Genomic DNA, 20,432 nt, shown 5'->3' on the forward strand with positions numbered 1-20,432 from the left:
TTAAAATCAGTTTTTAATAAAATATTTATCAGAATCTAAAACAAACCCTTTTCTGGACTCAGACTTGCTAAGATTTGTATGAACAAAACAAAAATGGTCACAGAACTGTTTGTGTGTACATGTATGTGCGGGGGTGAAATGCAGCTGAAAAACTAGAGCTTGTCTCCCGGTCAGTACTGCTCGTGCAGAGGATGTGCCAGCTACTGCACACAGGAGGCCTGGTGTAGCCAGGGCTATTGCCACTCAGTCAGAAATAGCAAGTACTAAAAAAAAAAAACAAAACAAAAAAACCCCAAAACAAACCAACAAACAAGCCAACCCCAACCCCCAAACCCAAACTGAGCTGAGGTTTTCTACATAGATCTTCTATTCACAATAATGAAAACCAGGTTATTGTGCATTAAATGTCACTGGTTGATGTCAGCAAAGCACGTGCTTGTTGTTTCAGTGATGTTCTTTAAGCAAGCTGAACATTCTTCTGGAATTTGTTTTCTGCTGAGGCTGATTAAGAAGGAGGGAAAGAGGCAAGACCAAAATACTTGGACAAGAAAGAACAAGGGAAATAGTGCTTTAAAATAAATACCATGGTAATGATTACTCTGCATAATGTACAGTTACAAATATATAAATATTAATTTCATTGAAAAGATTGCAAGCAAAAATCACTGATAACTAGCACTGCTGCAGCTATTCAGTAACGTAACTGGATGTAAGTAGGAATCTCTGTGTCTTACAAACCCACTGGCACTTTTCTTCTTTTACAGTGAGGGATCATCAGAAAAAGGACAAGAGAAGCATCTCTCTGACAGAGGGAGGCAAATGTCTCTAAGCCAGAAACAATTCAAAGCCCAAAGCAGCAGCAGGTCTGCTGTCCTTGCTGGCTTTCCACAACCAAGGTGGTGTCTTCCTTGGTTTAAAAAAAATAAAATAAAATAAAATAAAAATTAAAAAAATTTATCAATCCCTTCTCTCCAAACTATGATGGCTGGTCTTCACAAAGTTGGCGCCTGAGTTTTCAGTGCAGAGCTGCCCTTGTGTTCTCAGGGATGGGAGTGTGGCTGATAAGCTTCAGAGTCAGAACTGGGCCAAAGCCTATGAATAACATCACGTCTGATGAGGCTAAGCTGTGTCCAGTGGTTCTCATGGACCTAGTCCTAAAGAGTTTCTGTATTCCAAGTAGGATTTTGAAGAATGGAGGAAAAATAATCTAGACATTTTTTTTCCTAGATAAGAATTAAGAATGATTACAAGAAACAACAAATCTGGGACAGGGGAAATCTCTGGACAGAGGGACCATCAGCTTGGGGTGGAGAAGAGGGCAGAGACCTGCTCCTTTACCCTGTGACAGGGGAGAAAAGGCAACCAAACTGCGTAATTGCAGGTTCCTTTATTCAATTCCTTAAATAAAATGGATTTTTAACTACGGAAAGGAGCTAGTTTGGTGCGGCAAGACTGGGGGGAGGCAGAGGCTGCCAGGAGCAGATGGACTAGTGATTTCCCTGAGAGTGCCACAGCTGTGAAGCAGCACTCGAGGTGAGGTCAGGCTCCAGAAGCCCTGGCACGTTACCTCACACACACTGTCCTGTCCTAACTGCCTCTGTTTAAGGATGCTGAGGCTGCTCTGCCTTTGCTTGCTGAGGCTCTGGGTCTCTCTGGATTTTCTTCTAGTTTTAAAACAGAAGAGAGACTCCTCTGCCTCAAACAGGTGAGTGCACTGGCACACAGAGACCCCACAGAGCAAGGCTGCAACTGGCACTACCAGGAGGAATTATTTAGCTGGCAGCAATGGGGAGATGTCTACACCTTGAATTAGTACATTACAAGTACCAGAGCCTGAGGAAAGTAAAGAAAATCAGGTTAATACTTGGCTGAAACTCTAGTCCCCACTGGTGATGCTGTCTGACTGCCCAAGGGATCTGAGAGGACCAAGCAATATAAAATTATACAAATATCTATCTAGGAGCATACAATGGATGTGACAAGGAAACTAGAGCCAGAAAGGGACCAAGGACAGGAGACTGAAGAATCCACAACATAGGTCCCATCTTCTGTGGGGAGGCAGTCACACAGACATCATCAGGGTGTCTAAATGTCTCGTTCTCCCAGACTCAAAGCATTAAACAGCTGAGGCTGGAACCAGCAAACAGCAGGGTTTGTATTGTGCAGCTTTGATATTTCGAAAAGAGAAAAAAAAACAAACAAAAAAAAAACCAACCCAAAACTCTTGTTGCAGCTCACACTAGGTCTGTTATTTACCCAGGGGATAAATATTGACTCAGTTCTCTGTGTGTACACAATAGCCAGTGTCTGCCAGGCCGGTTGCTTACAGGAGATGGAATTTAGTTTAAAGGCATTTATTTACCTGCCAGCCAGGAATGCAGCCGCCAGTGGTTCCGCTGCGCTGTGCGGACACAGTGAGGACACGGTCTGTTCACACACACTGCAGACACGTGGCAAAAGCCTCTGCTGAGAAGCAGTGGGTACATACGGGCAGCAGCCACGTCAAGATCCTGTGAGGAGAGCTCAGAGCAGCCATGAAGGAAGGCTTGATAACTCGCCAACAAAGCCGTTCCGAAATTTCTGGGAACTTCAAGACCCAGACCTTCATCATGTCAACTACATTCTGCAAATAGCTGGCCCCAGACAAAAAAGGACTGGAAACTACATATGCCCAGCTTCTGGGATACCTCCTGTTTTGTCCCCATGTGGACATTTTTCTGAATAAATTGCCTTTATTCTGGAATGGAATGTCTATACTGGGATATAGTCTTGTCATGGCTCCTGTGTAAACAAGCCCTAAAAATGAATGGAGCTGGGCTTTTTCCTGTTTCCATTCACCAATAAACACCCTCAAAAAGGAGTTTCCACCCCACTCTGGGTCCTGGTAACAATAGAAGTGGGAAGATAAAATATTAACACTGTTTTGCAACAGGCAGTTGCATATAACTCCTCCAAAGAGAACAATGCTGCTCCAGGCAGGAAGGGAAACCAAAAAATCTTGGCTCCTGCGCTTTTGGAAACACAAAGCTTTTGTTTTCAGTTTTACCACACTGCTTGGGGCAGGTCAGTCGGAGGGAGCTCAGCCTCTGCGACACCAGTGATTTGTACTGGCCAGCAGACCCAGGCCCTATGCATAGATTATCGTATCCAGAACCACCGTCGCATGGGGATCCAAGTGGGAGAGGAACAAAAGGGATTGTGAAGTCAGGCAGGCTTTTGAAAGGACTGCACCTTGGGTCAGCTTTATTTTCATGCCAGGGTTACGAGGAGGAAAGGGGCTGAGGAGGCTGCAAGCAGCCCTTATCAGCACGTAGTGCAACATGAAGGGGGCTCACCCACGGAATCCTCGTCACTGCCGTGGCTGGCAAACTCCCCACCTGAAGCCTGCAGCCCTGTGGTGGACAGTCAGGCCCTTCAGCCCTGGCAGTGGATTTCAGTTTTCTCTCATAAAAGGTACCACCCAACAACTTCCCTGAACACAGAGCCACTAGGGAAGTTTTTCTCTTGTGGGACATTGTTGTGGGTGCAGTAGGCTTATGGGCTGGTGAAGATGATTAGCCTCTTGCTATATCATAATTAGCAAAACACACTGATTTTTATTATTATAATTTGAGAGAAAACTTCTCAGCCATCTTTCCTCAAACAGCAGTTCAGCTAAGCACAAGGCCTGGACTTAGCTTCTAAATGTAGCTAGGAAATGGCATTTGCAGTATCCTGATAGTAGAGAAAACACTTTGAAATGGTCTAAAGGTTTGAATTCCAGCTCCTACTTTTCTCACCTAGAGGGCACAGCATATTGGTCTCCCATCCTTGGAAGTACTCCAAAGAGGATGCACAAAAGGCAGGAAAATTGACAGAAAAATAACGCTGAGTGTCCCCCTTAGCGCTCCAGGTCCCCCCCCACGGGGCAGCAAAGCCTACAGTTCTGAGTGCATCAGGAAGTAGTCATCGTTCGGTTTCTGTTCTGCAGCAGGTCATCTGTAGGAACAAACTCATACAGGAGTTGATTCTGAGCCTCTTCTCTTTATTTAAATTATATATTTCTGTGGAGAAGAGAAGATAATGAAGAAAAGTCACTCTCCAATTATGTATCTTCGTGAAACATCACTGGGGCTGGGCAGAGAAAAGCTTAAAAGGTCACTTTTTATTCTGCTAGGGACAGAGACATTCAGGTCATAAAGACTTTTATATGCCGCCCTGGCAAGAAATCCTTCCCGGTGATTCCTTGCTAAACAGATTAACAAGTCCGTTGTAAGAATGCCCCTTTTGAGGAACTGAATACATTTGACCCAACACACGAGTCAGTATATTATATGTTGACTCTCAAACCAGATTTATGATCCCCCACTCTCTGGCTCACCATTCTACTGTGGTCACTACTTCCTGAATCTTGTCCACTTCTTTTAACGTGCTTGCTGTTGTCAGCTCTGCCACAATCTCAAAGACATCAGCTTCCGACGCGTAGGGGTCTGGGTCATATTCGTAGGAGTAGTATGACAGATCTGTCTGCAGTGGAGGGCCTTCCTCTGCTGGAAAGGAAACCAGAGTCTCAGGTTGGGCTTTTGCCAAAGAAACTGCATTTCAGCATCACATATTGCATCACAGAGAAGGGGAATGATGTAAGAGGAAAGGAATTTTAATCAGGGGCCAAATGAGTTTTTTTGCATGAGTAAAGGAGGCTACACATGTCAGTGGACCTGCACATGCAGGCTTTGATTCACAGGCAAGGAGAAAAGCTGCTGTAAATCAGATTTTTCAATTTCCCAGCCTGAGACATGGGCACTGGAACAAAACGAAAGGAATCAGAGTGGGAGGAGAAAAAGAAAAGAGGGTCGTGTAATTCGAAAAAATTTCAAACTCTCATTTGAAAGTATCAAATTAACTGAGGTGCTTAACTGGTTAGGAACTGGTTCACCCTGAGACCTGCATACAGTAAGGTACAGCAAGAGGCATCTTTGGGAACACCAGATGAGTTCTTGTGCACCCTGAAAATACCCCTCTCTCCTTCGACCAGGTCCAAGCCAAGCCCAGCTAAGGAGAGACCAGTCCACGTCTCCAAGGTGTGTAACGTGTGTGCTCTTTTAAGGACTGCTTTATAAGTGTCAGCTACAAAGCTAGAGGGCAGACTGTGATGGAGCAGCCTATTTGGTGCCTGTCATGAAAAAGATCAGCATAAGCAGCTAGATTTCTTTTCAGCTCAACAAGAATGAAGATTTTGGCACAACAGGCCAGGAGCCTATATCAAAGCCATTCTCTTCTCCCTCAGTCTGAACTAGCAGTAGCTGAGATTCATCTGCTTTGGCGCAGCCACAGACCACTGAGAAACCTCCATCATTTAAGACAGGAACAGACACAGATATTTATCCCCCTTGCATTCACTCCAATCTATCCTAAGACACCGGCAGGTCACTCACACAGTACATATCCCACTCAAAACAGGCTCTGCCTCTCTGTGGTGGGTGACTGCTCACTGTCCAGAGGGTAAAACTGAAAGATAAAACTTCTGGAATATCAGTAGATCCCCATTTTCTAAACTGCTCCTGGAGCCAGCTCAGCTGTCCATCTTTCCTGTTTGCTTTCTGTACACACAGCTCTAATCCAAACCAAAGCAATCACTGAGACATAGTTGTGGTAGGGAGGAAAAGTCCCCCCTTCTCCCCACCCTGCAAAGTTGGCTTTATTTAAGGAGAACACCGATCAAGGCCTTTGAAAACGTTTGTTCTCTAGAAATAAAATATCTGAAGGCTCTTCCCTGATGCCTCCCACATCCTCCCAGCAGCAGGTTCGGCCCTAGACAAGGGAACACTTGCCTGAAAGCAGAGTCAGCCTCTGCGTTCGCTTCTTCTTGGCCTCTCCATGTGAGAACCTGCCAGATCATGAGCTCGCTCTATGAATGGATGATTGCTGTCCACCAGGGACAGAATTAACATCACAGACCTCACTCTTCCCCGGAATGCAGCGTTGGAGTCAAAGCAAAGACGAAAGGCTGACATTTCCTGCTGCATACAAACCACTCCCCCATCTCCAAAGCTTTGTGCCTAAGCCAACGTTTGCTGAACACTGATGGGGTGAAAGGGAAAATGGCCCATCGCCAGTTCAATCCTGAAAGAACAGCAGGGCTGGGAATAACGTGCCTGCCCGGGAGCGTTGGGGGATGACTCCACCTGGAAGCAGAGTTCCCTCCGATGTTCCTGTTAGGAGCTAGTGACGGGCGACAGCATTTAATTATTTTTTGAAAAAATATTAACACCACCACTAGATACAAGTATCATAATTCCACCAAGAATTTTCTTCCAGCTACTGGTTCTTCCAGCTGCTAAGGCAGAACTGTACAAATAACATGGGCCCAGCTGGGGGGAGAAGGCTGGGGGGGGGTCAGGCAGCACGAAGGGGGGTGGGCTGCCTGCTCAGAGTGCAACAGCACAGCAGCACTGGTACCCCGACACCGCTGCCTCAAGCTGTGATAGTGCTCTTCCATCAGAGACATGTAGAATCCCAACATTACTGTGCTATCTATTGCCTTCTAACATCCTTGGCTATATATTTAGCAATTTTGGCAGAGGTGGTTTAGGCAATTTCAGAAGAGTGTTAATGATCTATGGAAGCAGTCAAAGCATCACTTCATCAGAGAGATGCTATCAGAGCTATTGAGGATCTGAAATCCACCCGCGTTTCTGTAGCCTAGTGTGACAACGGTTCTTAGGAAAGCCACAGTCAGAAAGGCACTTGAGATACTAATAGTTAGCAACCAAAGTTCTGCTCCAGGAGCTTTCATTCCAAACAAATATGACTGGAACAGGCTGTGAAAGTGTACTGGCAGAGCTCCGACGCTTAGAGGCCGAGGTGGGTCCACGCTACTACTCATTAAAGCCTGTTCCCTCCCTCCGAGTCTCAGCAATTCACCTGCACGAAAGAACAGCTGAGGAAGAGGATTCAGCCACGAGTGCCCTTCCCTTGCTTTCATTTCAGTTGAGTCCTGTCACCCTGCACACTTCTCTCTCAACGATGAGAATATTTCTAAAGACGTGAAGAGGATCTACCCATCTGCACAAAAAAAGGCTACAGGTTTTACAATCAAACGTCAGCCATTCTGCCTCACTTGCTGCAACATGGGCTGAAGACTTTTGAAAGGCTTTTTGAAACGCTTTGACAACAGCTAGGTGCTGCAAGAAGCACTGCATCCTGATTTTTCAGGACCATCCACATACAAGTGCTTACCTTGAATAACACAACTCAGCAGCTGTGGTTTATTCCAGCAAACTCGCTGGTGTCTGTGGAACTGCACTGCAAGCTCTGGGTTTGCAGAGCGAGCCCAAGCACATTACGAAGTTCCCCAGTGTTTGCTGGAAGGAAGCTGGCTCTCCTGGCTCCATTGCTGGGGTAGCACAGACAAGAGCTAACAATGAGAGCATCCCCCAAACCGAGCTGAGCCCGCACAAGTCATCTGGCAGATACAGAAGGATTTCAGACAATATAAACACCACGTGGTTCTCCAAGAAAATGGTATTTCCTGAAGATTAACACACTGAGGCAGTTGCACCAACCAGCCCTAAGCTTGCTTTGGCTCCTGGAGTTCTGCATCCTTTTAGGAAATCACAGATTTAGACATGGCTCATCAGAACTTCCACTAGAAACCCCGAGCACCTGAGCCGACATAAACCAATCACATGCTTCAGTGCTAACAGACCAGCGAGTCCAAATGAGACCTGTGTGGAAGGAGGGATTCATTCATTTGTTAAACTTTGATTCATGTACTGTGTGGTTGACCCGAGAGGAGCCCAGAGGATTAATGAAAATCACATGCTGGGCGCTTTTCCTGATGCAGGATTTAATCAGTTTTATTTCTGATTGCTCACTCTGCCATGGCTGCTCAGACAGCTGAGTTCAGAAGAGTATCTGCCTTCCAGGAGACTCTCAACTTCAATACTCACAGATCCTAGAGCAAAGCCAGCTCTAAATGCTTGTGCTATAATAAATATATCCTTATGGCATGCAGGTTTTTTAACCTAACACCTGTATAAAAATGCCACACACACAAAGAAAAAAGTAATCCGAATTTCCACTTTTGCTCTTGTTGATAGCTTACTGAGCCTACACTGCTTTTGTCTGCTTCAAACAGAAACCAGAGGGTTATTTTTCTCAGACAGATACTTTAATGCAGATTATATCAGAAACACTGTTCTGCATATTTTTGGATTGTAGACTACCATCAAGTTCCACCGTTGTTTTTTTTTTTTCCCCCCCAGGTAATCATATTTCTACTGTCAAATTTTTATTTAAAAATATTGTCATTGCAGTCCCATTTTGTAGACTAGCAGCAAAACACTTAGCATGGCCTTGCACACCAGCAGCACCCTACAGAGCACTTTGGGAATGCTGCTGTAGAGGGTTCAGATTGCAAACGGTTTCCACGCTGAGTACGTAGCATTTGCACAAAATAAAAGGCAACAAGCATTCATCTCAGTAACTCCAACAGACAGCAATCTGATATATATATATATATATTTTTTTTTTTTTTTTTTTCCACACTAAGTCCACAAAAAAAAGGAGGGGAAACAGGAGAGACATTAAACACTAAGATTGAATAACCTATAGAAATGGTGATAATGGAATATTCACCATGCTTTTATACTGTAATAAGAAAACTGTCCATCAGCTGCTGTAGAGTAGAGGAATGGCAAAGAACAGGATGGTCTCTCGTGTTGGACACATGCTAGTCTGAACTCTGGTGCACAAGAAGGACGTGAGGAGGCATAGAGTCTTCTCTTGAAGAATTAACTTGTTTTACCGATTTGTTAAGAGAGTTAGAGGCCAGGGGAAAATTAATGAGTGGAAGGCAGCCAGGAAAAATCTAGTCCAGTTTATTTACTAGAAACAGCATGAAACAAACTATTCTATTGACCCTCCACTGCTTCTTGGTGAGATTTATTGTGAGCCATGAGCAAGTTCGACATGAGTCTTGGAAAAAAGTGTATGAATATAAGCACCAAATAAAATGAGCAGCCAAATTCCTGGCTACTCCATCTACTGACCTTTACGTTTTTGCTCACTAAAGCCCTTTATTCCAAACAGCAGCTCTGAGAGAATCAAGACTGCCAGCTCAATTTTTGCACAGAACTGCTAGAGACAAAGTTAATCCACCTAGATTCTAGTTTTTGCAATGGTTTGGTCTGTTGTCACGTCCTGTTCAGTTGTTTGTTGAAACACATTACATCAGCCTGGTTTTAAATGTGATCTTTCCAGCTTAATATTGAAGAAAAGATCACAGAGAGTGTGTGTTGTTCAAACATATCAAGGCTGAGAAAACAAGAGTCACTTGTCCACTCCTAGGAACAATTACCTAAATCTTGCGTGTGTGCTGAACAGAGCAGGCATCACACAAGATTTCCTGAAAGGAAAAGGACTAGGAGAGCTAGCTGAATAGTTATCATCCTAAGTTTCCTTGATCTCTTCAATTTTTCTGATTTCTGCATGGTCCGTCTTTTCTTAAAGATGAAAAAATCCATCATTTTTACTTAAATATGCTTAAGAGTCATACATACTTTTATACAGTGACAGGACAAGCTTTAACTTTGCTAAAGAAAAATGTCTTGGATAAATGCAAACGCATGATATTACCTGCTGGAGTTTGTTGAACACTGGGTTGCTCAGCTGTGTGGGAGTGTGTCTCCCTTTCTTCTGGCAAATTCTTGGCTGTAAATAAAAAGAAAAATAAATGCATTTTATCTCTGAATCTCTAGAAAATGTTTGCATTTCCAGGGGTGCTGTCCTCAGTTCACTGAGGTACTACACTGCACATTTTGAAAGCCCATGTAGAATCTCCAAAAATGTTACATTTCATGGATGTCATTTTTATCTACGATTATTCACTTCAGATAAAAGAGTATCACTAATCTTCCCTGAAGTTCATTCTGATGGGTAAAACATGTATTCATGAGAACAGAAAACTAGTTATTCTGAGCTAAGCAGGAAGACAGCTGCTCTTATAACTTGATCCCTTGTACTATGAGTAGCAAAATAATACATAGGAGGTTTTGAATTCTTCTCTTTCCCCTACCACACGTATGTAATTATCATTTGCTTAGATAAGGATTTGTAGTGTCCTGTAACTCGATCATAACAGAAAAGGGAACTGCACGAAACCTACAGGCAGAACATTGAGACATGGGCATCTGTTCTATTCTTGTATTATTCCTGCACGACGCTACTTCCATCTGGCAATGGTTCGGGTAAATCTGTCCATCTGATCCACATACAGGCTCCCCATCATAGCCACAGTCTCGTGAACACATGCACTGCTCAAAATATTCATCCTCCAAGCAGCCAAAAATGTTATTGCATGGTCCAGAGTGAACAAAGCCTGAAAAGTAAACAAAAACATCCAAAGCAATATTTTTGCATAGCACGGGGAAGGGGGAAGATGAGGTGGCAATTTTCTTCTATTTCTCCGATGCGAGTTTTCATGTTGAATTCCCTAAGACTTCTCACCGGAATTTACAAAGTTGGTCGAACAAAAAGGTCTGGGAATAAAGCTGTCTTTCTGAAGGAACTATACTGCAGCAGATTCCAAATATCGGATAATGCAACTATTTTCTGTGACATAGAGAACAGAAAGGAACATCTAGTTTTTGGGGAAAGTTATTCTTTTTACTGATGCGTGAAATTGTTCAATCTTACAACAGTTATTTGTGGAACTCTATTGCAAGATATTTCGAAGAGTTTTTACCTTTACATTTATTAACACATCTCACCTTGTGCAGGTTCTTCCAGAATTATAAGTGATATCTTGCCTCTGAAGCAAACAAGAGTCACTCTGGTGACTGAAGAGCAGACTACACCGGTTTGCTTGGCTGTCAGAACTTTACTGCTGCTATCCCACAGACCTATGTAAAACTTCCACTAACACAGATACTGAAATAGAGCGTTTGCCTAAATATAATTTTGAGTTCTGAACTCCTGGAAAGTATGTCTGTGGGCTCCATTTTCCAAAAAAAAAAAAAAAAAAAAAAAAATCTGCTTGGCTTTGGTGTAACTTACCAACCCATTGGCTAGCTGAGCTTTCCACCTCATTGCATGTTGGCCCATCACAGAGCTCCCGAGCCAAGGGGCTGTTTTCACTCACATTGTAGAAACGAGTTGCTTCAAAAGCTGCAGGCCAGCAAGAATGAGAAATCACAAGTGAGTCTTATGTCTAGAGCTCGAATGCTGGTAAAACCCAAAGGAAAACAGGCACATACCTGGCTCATAGTAATCATACACTTTGATCGGAACAGGAGCTGTTTTCCCAACTATATGCTCTCTGAAAGCTTGAAACTTTACACAGGTCATGCACTGGCTAGGAATCTGTATGAAATCGTGTAAAAGGCTCATTGTAACAAAAACTGCACTTTGAGTGAAGAGACACACAAATAAACATAGCACATGTCCCTACTGTAACACGCTGTGCTGGGTGCTTGGGGAGAATGAAGACACCTCCAATACTAGGTAGAGAGACAAAGATAATGAATAAAAGCCAAACAGGATGAATTAAAATATGTGATACTTCGCTGGCCTTTAAAGCACATACTTGCATACAACAACGTCAGAAAGTCAAACCTGAAACTCAAGCTGTATTCCCCGGCTTACCTAACACCACTCCTGTCATCAGCCAGTTTGCTAGTGCAAGTAGCTAACAACTTACTGCTGATGACTAAGCCAGGAGACATCTCATCTTCCCCTCTCAGGTATGTGCTGTGAGATCTGAATTACACTGCATTTTTTTCCTCTGTTCTTTTAGCCAGGCTAATTGTACCTGAAGGTGAGATTATTTTGAGGCAAAAACTAAGCTCTATCTGCCCAGAAATGCTATATGGGCTGAAGCTAATCACCTGCCTCTATCATGCTTTGGTTTCCGACCAAAACCACAACACCTACCTGCCTCAAAAGAGGCTCAAGCAAGTGGCCAGTTAAAGCTGCTTGGTAATCCTCATCTGTGAGGGACCATCAACATAATTTCACCATACCTATGCCCGATCCACTGGTCTTTTGCCTCTGGTTGAAAAGCAACATCATTATAAGAGACAAAGTCATTACCTCGTCGAAATAGAAAAGGACTTTTCTTCCATCCACTTCATATCTTTTTAATCCAATTTGCTTATTCATCAATAACTGGGGGGAAAAAAAAAATAATAAATCAACAGGTTTAGTTTAATCTCATTGTATAGAGAACAGGTTGAAACTACAGAAGAAGAAAGATTTTAAACTGCTTAGAAAACTGATCAGACACTAAACCCCAGCGTTTTCTTCTGCTGGAAAAGGGTGTTTCAGTAAGAGAGAGGGAAAATGCAGAGGATTGCAGTTGCTGTCCTACAACTGAGGCATCTGTGCTCTCTTCTGTGACCCGATGAGGAATGCTTGCAAGGTGCACAGGGCTGAGTGGTCCTCCTGGTCCCTGGTGCATTTATCTCCCTCAGACTACGCCTGACATATCATCCATAATCTAATTGAATAGCCCCCAGATTGTTTTCAGTACCAAGGCTCAAAGCAAGACCTCAGAGACCCCAAAACACTCGATAAAGTCTCTTATTTGCACTCTTTCAGACCATCAGAGAATTACACTGCTGGATCACACCGGGTATTAAAGGTCCCATTCTCCCACCAGCTGAAAAATCCAAAACATTCTTCTGCCAGGAAAATTAATCCTTACATTTGAAAAGAGCAGCCATTTGAAAGAGCCCTAGGCATCCTTCCTTTTGACTAATGGGGTCAGGCCAGGCCTCTGCTACTCATCTTCTCTCCCTCTGAGGCCCAGGATTTGTAATCTGCATCGTGCCAGTCAGGCCCACAGACCAACTCTTCTTCTGCTTTTTATTTATTGGGACAATCTGCGTATCTAAGGAGTACCAGAACACAATCTAAGAGTACTTCCCACACCTGGGGTGCTACTACCCTATATTTATCCCAGCCATTTGTAAAAATGCTCCAGCTCATCACCTCTTGCTGCCTGCAGGTCTGTAGGTGTATCATGACCACGGTCTACAGAGGAAAGTGTAAGAGCCCTTAATTATGGAATTACTGCACCACCTCAAAGAATCCAGCAACTATCTCCCTGGTGCCGAATACTGATGAATCGCCCCCAAAGCATAAATGCTATCACCTGATATAATTCTACAAAGTTTCATTTTAAAATTTCCAAAAGTGTTACTCCTATAATTTTCCATACTTGGAACATTAACACCTCAATATTATAAATACTCTCACGCTGTATTGTACTTGATCAGTTGATCAGTCATTACTGGTTTGATAAATTGTATTCAGAACACATCTGTCATGTGAAAAACATTTAATCCAGAAGCTGGGGGGGACGATGGTCAGTAGAAAAGGACTCTTGTGTTTTAATTCCACTTTGGGGAGCTGAGTAAGGGCCAGAGCAGATACTTTAATTCTGTTCTCCAAACTGGGCTATTAGTTTAAACTCTCTGTCAAACAATTCCATTTGTGACACAGGGATAATATTTCCTCAGCATTTTTTTTTTTTTTTATATGTTCCTAAATTACTTTGAGATCTTAGAATGAAAACTCTGTGGAAAGGAGAACAAAGGATTATTATGTAGTATTAGAAAGAATAACATGAAGCAAAAAGCATTTCTACTGAAATTTGCCCAAACCTGCTACCAACAACTTTAACTGTGAATTTCTTCAGCATAGTGCTTCTAGCTGTAAAACCCTGCACACAGCTTCCTGCTATTACTGTAACAAGCAAAGGAACACGTGTTTAAGTCCCACACAATATGGAAAGGGCCAATTTAATTTGTCCTTATAATTTTAGGGGCCTGATGGTGGCTGTTATTACTCAGCAGTAGATGGCTGCAGACAGTCCTTTTATGAGGGCTTGGAGAGGCTGGCGCCACCGGGAAATGCTCAGCTCAGCTAAAGTTGCATTTTTCTGGTGAAGCTTGATATATACCAGCCTGTGGTGACCTCCTGACCTTGTCGACACCCAACATTATTAGAAGGATTTGTGGCTGCACAGCCAGGGGGGCTGCCCTCGACGCGCAACAGAGCATTCATTAACCATCACTGCCCCGGAGCTGCACGTGGGTCCGCGCCGCGCACACTGCTCCCTTGTGAGGGCAAACAACAAACAAGGAAATGTGATTTACAGCCCTGCCCCTCCTCACCAGGAGGAGAGGGAAATGGCCAGGGTAACAAGAAAACGCAGCAGCGGCAAGGACAGGACTTGCTTCTGCTGAAGGTGGTGTCCAAAATACATAACAAAACTAGTACTGGGTCTTCAGTGGAAGAATTTCATTTTTGTCGGCGCGAGTTGGATACACATTTGATAGGCATGAATAAATCATATCTGCATCTTCACTGCCTACCTATATATGTGCTTGAGCTTTGTCCCTACATTTCATTTTTACAGATGCAAAGGGTTTCTGCAATAAGAAAGATGGAATTCAGCTCTTCAGGGGGAACATTCCCCCTTGAAGATGCAATATCCTTCCCAATTTAGCAAAATCTCTTACTGCCCAAAGGAAGTCATTCTATTCTGGTTATGGAAATAAAGTGCCCAGGAATCAATCCCCAGTGCAGAACGCTCTCTCCAAATCAAGGCATCAACTACACAGTCTTTTGCCCAAAGAACTTTCAAAAGAGTGGGTTTTGAATCAGCTCTTTCGTGTCTTACAAGCACTGAAGAATTATGCACCGTGTGAAGTACCTGACACCCTCCTGAGATTTGCAAGGACTTAACATGGGTCAGCTCTGTACTGCAGGAGCTCAGCCTTACCAGTTAAGGAGAATCAGCTCCTTTTCCAATTAAGACAGGGGGAGAAAGGAAAATAAACCACCTGCTATTCTATGGCCAGAGACCCTTACAGATGGGGCTACTCTGGGACTCTGTCCACCCTCTACCCATGGAGGCAGAAACATGAGATTCAGACAGGCAACAAGATGCCACGAGGGAAAGCCCAACCAACTGACCTGCTTAGTGCTAGAGAAAGCCTAACGTGCTGGTAAACTCGTTCAGCTTTGAGAAAATAATTCTAGTGCCACAGCGGGGCAGCTTGTTTTTACCCTCTGACTGCTTCTGTCCAGGCCAGGCTTGGGGGGATGACAGAACAGAGGAAGAGATGAAGCTGACACATGATGCTTCCCAGACACCGATGCATCTGTCTGACACCCAAGCGGTGTGGGCAAGTCTCCCTGTTTCTCTGCTCCGGTTTCAACACCCTCAGAGTTTGTTTCTGGTTTAGGAGTGCTGACCGGCCTCTGGTCAAGGAATAAGCAGTGCTGAGGCACCAGCAAGGTGGCACTGAATGGGACACAAGAATCTCTGAAGCCGTGAGAAACCAAACGTGGGAGGCAAGCTGGTGTCGCAGAGCACGAGGATCACGGCAACACACTAGTAGATGAGAGAGAGAATAAGAGGCACTGCAAACAAAAGGGTTTTGAAACATTATACAGGTAGTTCTTTGGGGCACCAGCATCCTCCTTGCAGAGAGTAAATCCTAATGCCAATCATATATTCAGTTATCTTCAGCGTTTCCACTACTTAGAACATGTACAACGTGCCCTGAGCACAGGTTAGCGTAAACCATTGGACACAGCACAGGAGCAGACTGCTGCATGTAGCAGCCTTTTAGCAGTAACTAAACACAAACCAAGCCGGTTTTGGTTTACAAGCCTTCATCTGGGACACCTGTCTGGCCCCACCATGTCAACAAGCCTCCTACCAGAGCACAGCTGCCTTGGCAAAAAGGCAAAATTGTGCAGGGACTGAAATGACAGAACCTATGCAGTCCCTTGTAACACATGAGCATATGGGAACTTCTTGGGACTCTCAGCCTAGAAACTTTTAACTCTATCCCCTACTGAAACCAGTAAAGGAGATACTCACTCAGTACCTCCTATTTCTGTAATTTCTTCTTAGCCCATTTCAGGAAAGAAAAAAAAAAAGACTACAGGGATTTGGTTACTTAACCTAACATTTTTTTTGTTCTTCTGTAATGACAGCCCCTTTGCATTCTTTGTTTTAACACTTTCCCTCCACTGATAAAACATTCCATGGGTTTAACACCGTAAAGGTGCCCTGTTGTTCTCCTTCTGTCCCATTTTGACTTCTTTAGTCTTAAACCAGTTTTTCATCCACATTTTTTCTGCCATTATTTATGTAAATTACTATGGAAGAGAACTTATTTGAAAGCAGTACAAAAAACTGTCACGTAGCACCTTCAGCAGGAGGAGATAAAATAGTTACCAACCTCACTACAGGCACCCTCGGCTAATTTTCCTCCTTTCCCTTACCACAGGGGTACTAGAGATCTCCTACTGGGGCTCTTGCCTCATCTGAATAGCCCTATTCAGTTTGTTGAACCATTTGTTGCATGTAGGAGAGAACATCAGACTCAAAAGGTCAACAGGTAAATAAAAATCAATAGATTTTACATGCATGCATTTGAACACAGAATTCTCAACATGTGGATTGTGAACAGATATAAAATAACTTTGATATTTCTCTTTACAGGATTTTTTTGTATCTGATCGACACACATCTCTCTACAAAAGTATTCCAGCACAGCTCCCTAATACTGAAACGATGCAATTTTCTTCTCAGGCACTAACATACAAGTTTCTCTGGCTTCAAAGACAGTCCAGGAGACAACCTGACAGCAGCTTTTGACATGGATTGTAAGCCCCTGGAGAACACATCAGTCTCATTTTCTTCCAGAAAATGCAATGGTGTTTATAAATTAGCCAAATAAAGTGAAATCCTAGAGAAGACAAAGCAATGTGCACTTTTCCTTCAATTAGGAAGTCAAATTAAACTGCCTGGTCTTCACTATGATTCTACTTTAAAATTCTTTCCCCAAATCTCCCCCCCGCAGTGTCATGAAGATAAAATTATTAACAGAAGAGATCTTTTCAAAGCAAAACACTTTTTAGCTCTTTACCAGTTCTCAAGGATGCAAAGATTTTACATCTCTTTAGTTAAATAGTCCTTAAAAACTATTTGCAGCGTAAAACCCACCAGTGAATACACTGTAATGCTTCCACAAAATATAAAGCAAAGATAAAGATTACAGTTCATCTCCCCTAGAGGGCTGGCTGGGTAAGAGGCACATTCTGTCCACCTCAGTTTGGCTTGCAATAAACATGATGTTCTCCCAGCAGAAAAAAAAAAAAAAAAAAAAGGGCAAAAAATTCCAAGACACAGAGCCTCCAAAGAAATGGAATCCAGATGTTGGAGATAACACAGCCCACTAAGAAGCCATAAACAGCTCCTGTTAGAGCACATTTTCACTTCAGCATTTCCAAATGGGTCTCGTTTAATTACTGTGCACTGTGCTCCGTAATAAACCTTCATTTGGCCATGTTCAGTACATTTCTCCATCTTGCTCAGAACATCTGCTTACTCATTTCATCTAATATTTTTTGACAAGTGAAATCTCCTGTGTCCCCCCCCCCCATTTTAATTGCATCTTTTCAGACAATGCTCTAACATTCAATTTCATTTGCCTCCTATTGATCCCCAAAGGGAATCCCTGACAATTAAGGAGTCAGGTCCTGGCCCAAGATCACGCCTTGTGCTCCCATTACAACATCTTACCTGCTCTAGGCTCTCGATATCTGCACGAAACCCTGAGAACAATGGCACTTCCAAGACAGCCATGTTGGAAGATCCAGAGTGCAGCCATCTTCCCATGAGAACAAAAAGAAAGAAAGAATGAAAATAAACTCCAAGATAGCAAATGGTACATGGACAATACAGGATGCAGACATGAAACTACAGAGGAAAAAATATTAAAAGGATCTACTCTTCTTTGAGGGAGTTGTTGAAAGCCAGTCTACTTGGTTTTATAAAACCCTCTTTTCTGCTTCTATTCAACAAAAATTAAGCACAGCTCACAGGGGGCAGAGATGTAGGAGACAGAGGCAAATGGAGGCAGAAAAGCAGCAGGAGGATGTAGTCTCCTGTGGGGCTGCTTGCCTTATTTTTCAATTAATCGCTGAGAAAATGCACTTGATAAAAGGAAATAGCCCCTTGAGTAGAAGAAATTTCTGTTCTTTCCTAAGTGGAGGGCTGTAAATGGACTGTGGTGTAAGAGGAATGTTACTTCCCAACACCAGGCAGAGTCATTCAACCCTGGGGTTTTGTAAATGGCCGTTTCCCTCCGGCATCTAATTGACACTGAGAAATGTATCTTTGCTAATGAGTCAGCAAACTCACACTCTAGTTACTAGTGTTAAAGAATTCACTGCCTCTATAATAAAGAATTCACATCCTCTATAATATCAGTGAAGACTCCAAAAAAACCACCGAAATTCAGAGTTGTTACTGCTGAAGCGTGAAAAAAAAAACACCAAAAAACAAAAAACCCACAACAACAAAAAACACAGGAAGGGGTGGAGAGAAAGTTTATTTGGGCCATTGCAAAAGTTTTCAATTTCTTACAGCATGGCAGATAACAAAGAAGCTGCTGCTAATTCCGGAACAATGGTCCTTTGCTCTGCATTCACATACAGTCAGCTCTAAGCCATCTCTCCTTGGCAGCTTACCTGTTTGCTGTTTAGCTGCACCACAAAGACAATGAGCTTGGACCCAGGAGGGCTTATTAGCTCATGCCCAGCACCCAGCAAACGCAGCACACAGCTTCCAGGGCTACGTTTGCCAGATCTGACCTGGCTCCTGCAGGGCTACTTGGAGCCCCCTCCACGGAGCCCTCCACAGCTGGGCTGGGGGGGGGGCTGCCGCAGCTCTGCGCAGAGCCAGCCTGGATGCGATGCCACAGCCGAGCTCCTACGCCCACAGTAGCATGAGATGGTCTGTGGCCAGATCCAGTTGGCTCTGTGTAAGACAGTTCAGGGCTGACAGCCTTCCAGAGACATTAAGCCTTGTTAATCCTGACCTAACTCCATGCACTGTACTCCCTAAAAAATCCTATAGTGTCCCTTTACCTGCTTTTTTCCCATTCTCTGTTATATATGCAGCCCTCTACTCCCCATACTGTTTTCTTCCTAACTCCTCAAAAGTGCCCCTAGGACTTCACTGCGTATGACAACACCCAATTGCATTCTGAAGAACACCCCCAGCTCAAAATATCTCCGTTGTCATCCTTAGATGCACTCCTCTGTTTGCACTGCCTAAGTAAAATGATGAAGGAGTTAAAAGAGCATCATTACAGGAAGAAGGGGAGGAAAGGGAAGATTTCATTTGCTTTTGTTTTCTTTCCAAGCAATCAATCTCCTTGCACTGGGCTTCCTCTCAAGTTTCTGTCTTTGCTCCAGCAATTCCCAGGCCAGAACTTTCAGAAATAACAACAGAAAGGTTGTGTTGATGCAGGGCAGCCTCCTTAGTTACAGGCATCTTCAAGGGACTGACAAGACTTGCAAGCCTACCTCCCCAGTACAGGCTGCAGTGCTTAGGCAGGGGGAGAAGAAGTTGAGAAAGTGATATTGTGTTATCCACAGCCAGACCAACCCTAGCAAACTTCTGGGTGATGAGTTTGAGTTGCTCGTCACTGGCTGTTGTTACTGGAGGGAAGAAGAATTCAGCTAGGCTGAAAAATGCCCGGCCCAGGATTTCCCAGGCTTGTGGCAATCGGAGCAATGCATCTGCCAGCAGCACAGCCACGAGAGCAAGGGGCAAGCGTGTTGACAGAGATAACAGGATGTCATCTTTGCCTGGAGTCATTGCAACTTTTTTTTTCAGGTCCGGAGTCACTGCATGGTGCTGCCTCTGCAGGAAGGAAGGAGGCAGAAACTGATAGAAGAGCAAAAAGTTTTCCATTTCCATGAATGACATCTGAGCCGTTCACCTGATTTCTGCTGTTTGAAGCTGTAGCCCCACCACCTGCCATGCTCCCGGTCACAAATATGCAGATTGGTTATGAATTTCTTGGGAATGGTTTCTTCTGTTATACAGTAGGATGTCATAAGCCTTCCTTATCTACTTTCCTTTGGGCTAACTTTCCAACAACCTCCTTAAAAATCAAAATATTTTGTAAAGAGATCAGCAACTCCTGATAACTGCAGCAGTACTAACGTGTTTAAGCAAACCATGTAAGCGGATTAAACACAGGTCACAAACTTCTCCTGCTGCTGCTTATCTAGAGGCAAGCTGTTTCCCCTTAATATCTTTGGTTTCTTGATCTATAAAATGAGACAGAACTGCTAATGTCTTTGCAAAGTGCTTTGAGAACTAAGAATGAAACTTCTGGAGCTTTAGTGTCTTGCCATCTTTAAAAATTATTTAAATTCCTTTATATGGAACAAGGAGATAAGCAATGAGCTTTAGAGAGCTTCACAACAAATATTTGCATGTATTGTGCCTTTATCATAGATTCCAAATTCATACCATGGCAACAAGCATCTTCTGTCAGAACAGGCAACTCAAACGTTAATAATATTTATAAAACTATAGACACATTTGAGATATTAGTTAACCAGCT

The 20,432-nt window shown here is 43.5% G+C and overlaps 1 protein-coding gene across 1 annotated transcript in view; it reads right to left on the reverse strand.

Moving 5' to 3' along the window:
• Positions 1-13: 13 nt before the first annotated feature.
• Positions 14-20,432, reverse strand: part of CPAMD8 (C3 and PZP like alpha-2-macroglobulin domain containing 8) — a 58,317-nt gene continuing 37,898 nt past the window's right edge. The window contains 8 exon segments of the mRNA XM_074927935.1: positions 14-4,043; positions 4,361-4,529; positions 9,619-9,693; positions 10,148-10,360; positions 11,038-11,148; positions 11,238-11,343; positions 12,073-12,147; positions 17,591-17,678. Coding sequence (XP_074784036.1) covers position 4,043; positions 4,361-4,529; positions 9,619-9,693; positions 10,148-10,360; positions 11,038-11,148; positions 11,238-11,343; positions 12,073-12,147; positions 17,591-17,678 — 838 coding nt within the window. The 3' untranslated portion in view covers positions 14-4,042.

This window comes from Athene noctua, chromosome 27, assembly GCF_965140245.1.
Source record: "Athene noctua chromosome 27, bAthNoc1.hap1.1, whole genome shotgun sequence".
Lineage (NCBI taxonomy): Eukaryota > Metazoa > Chordata > Aves > Strigiformes > Strigidae > Athene > Athene noctua.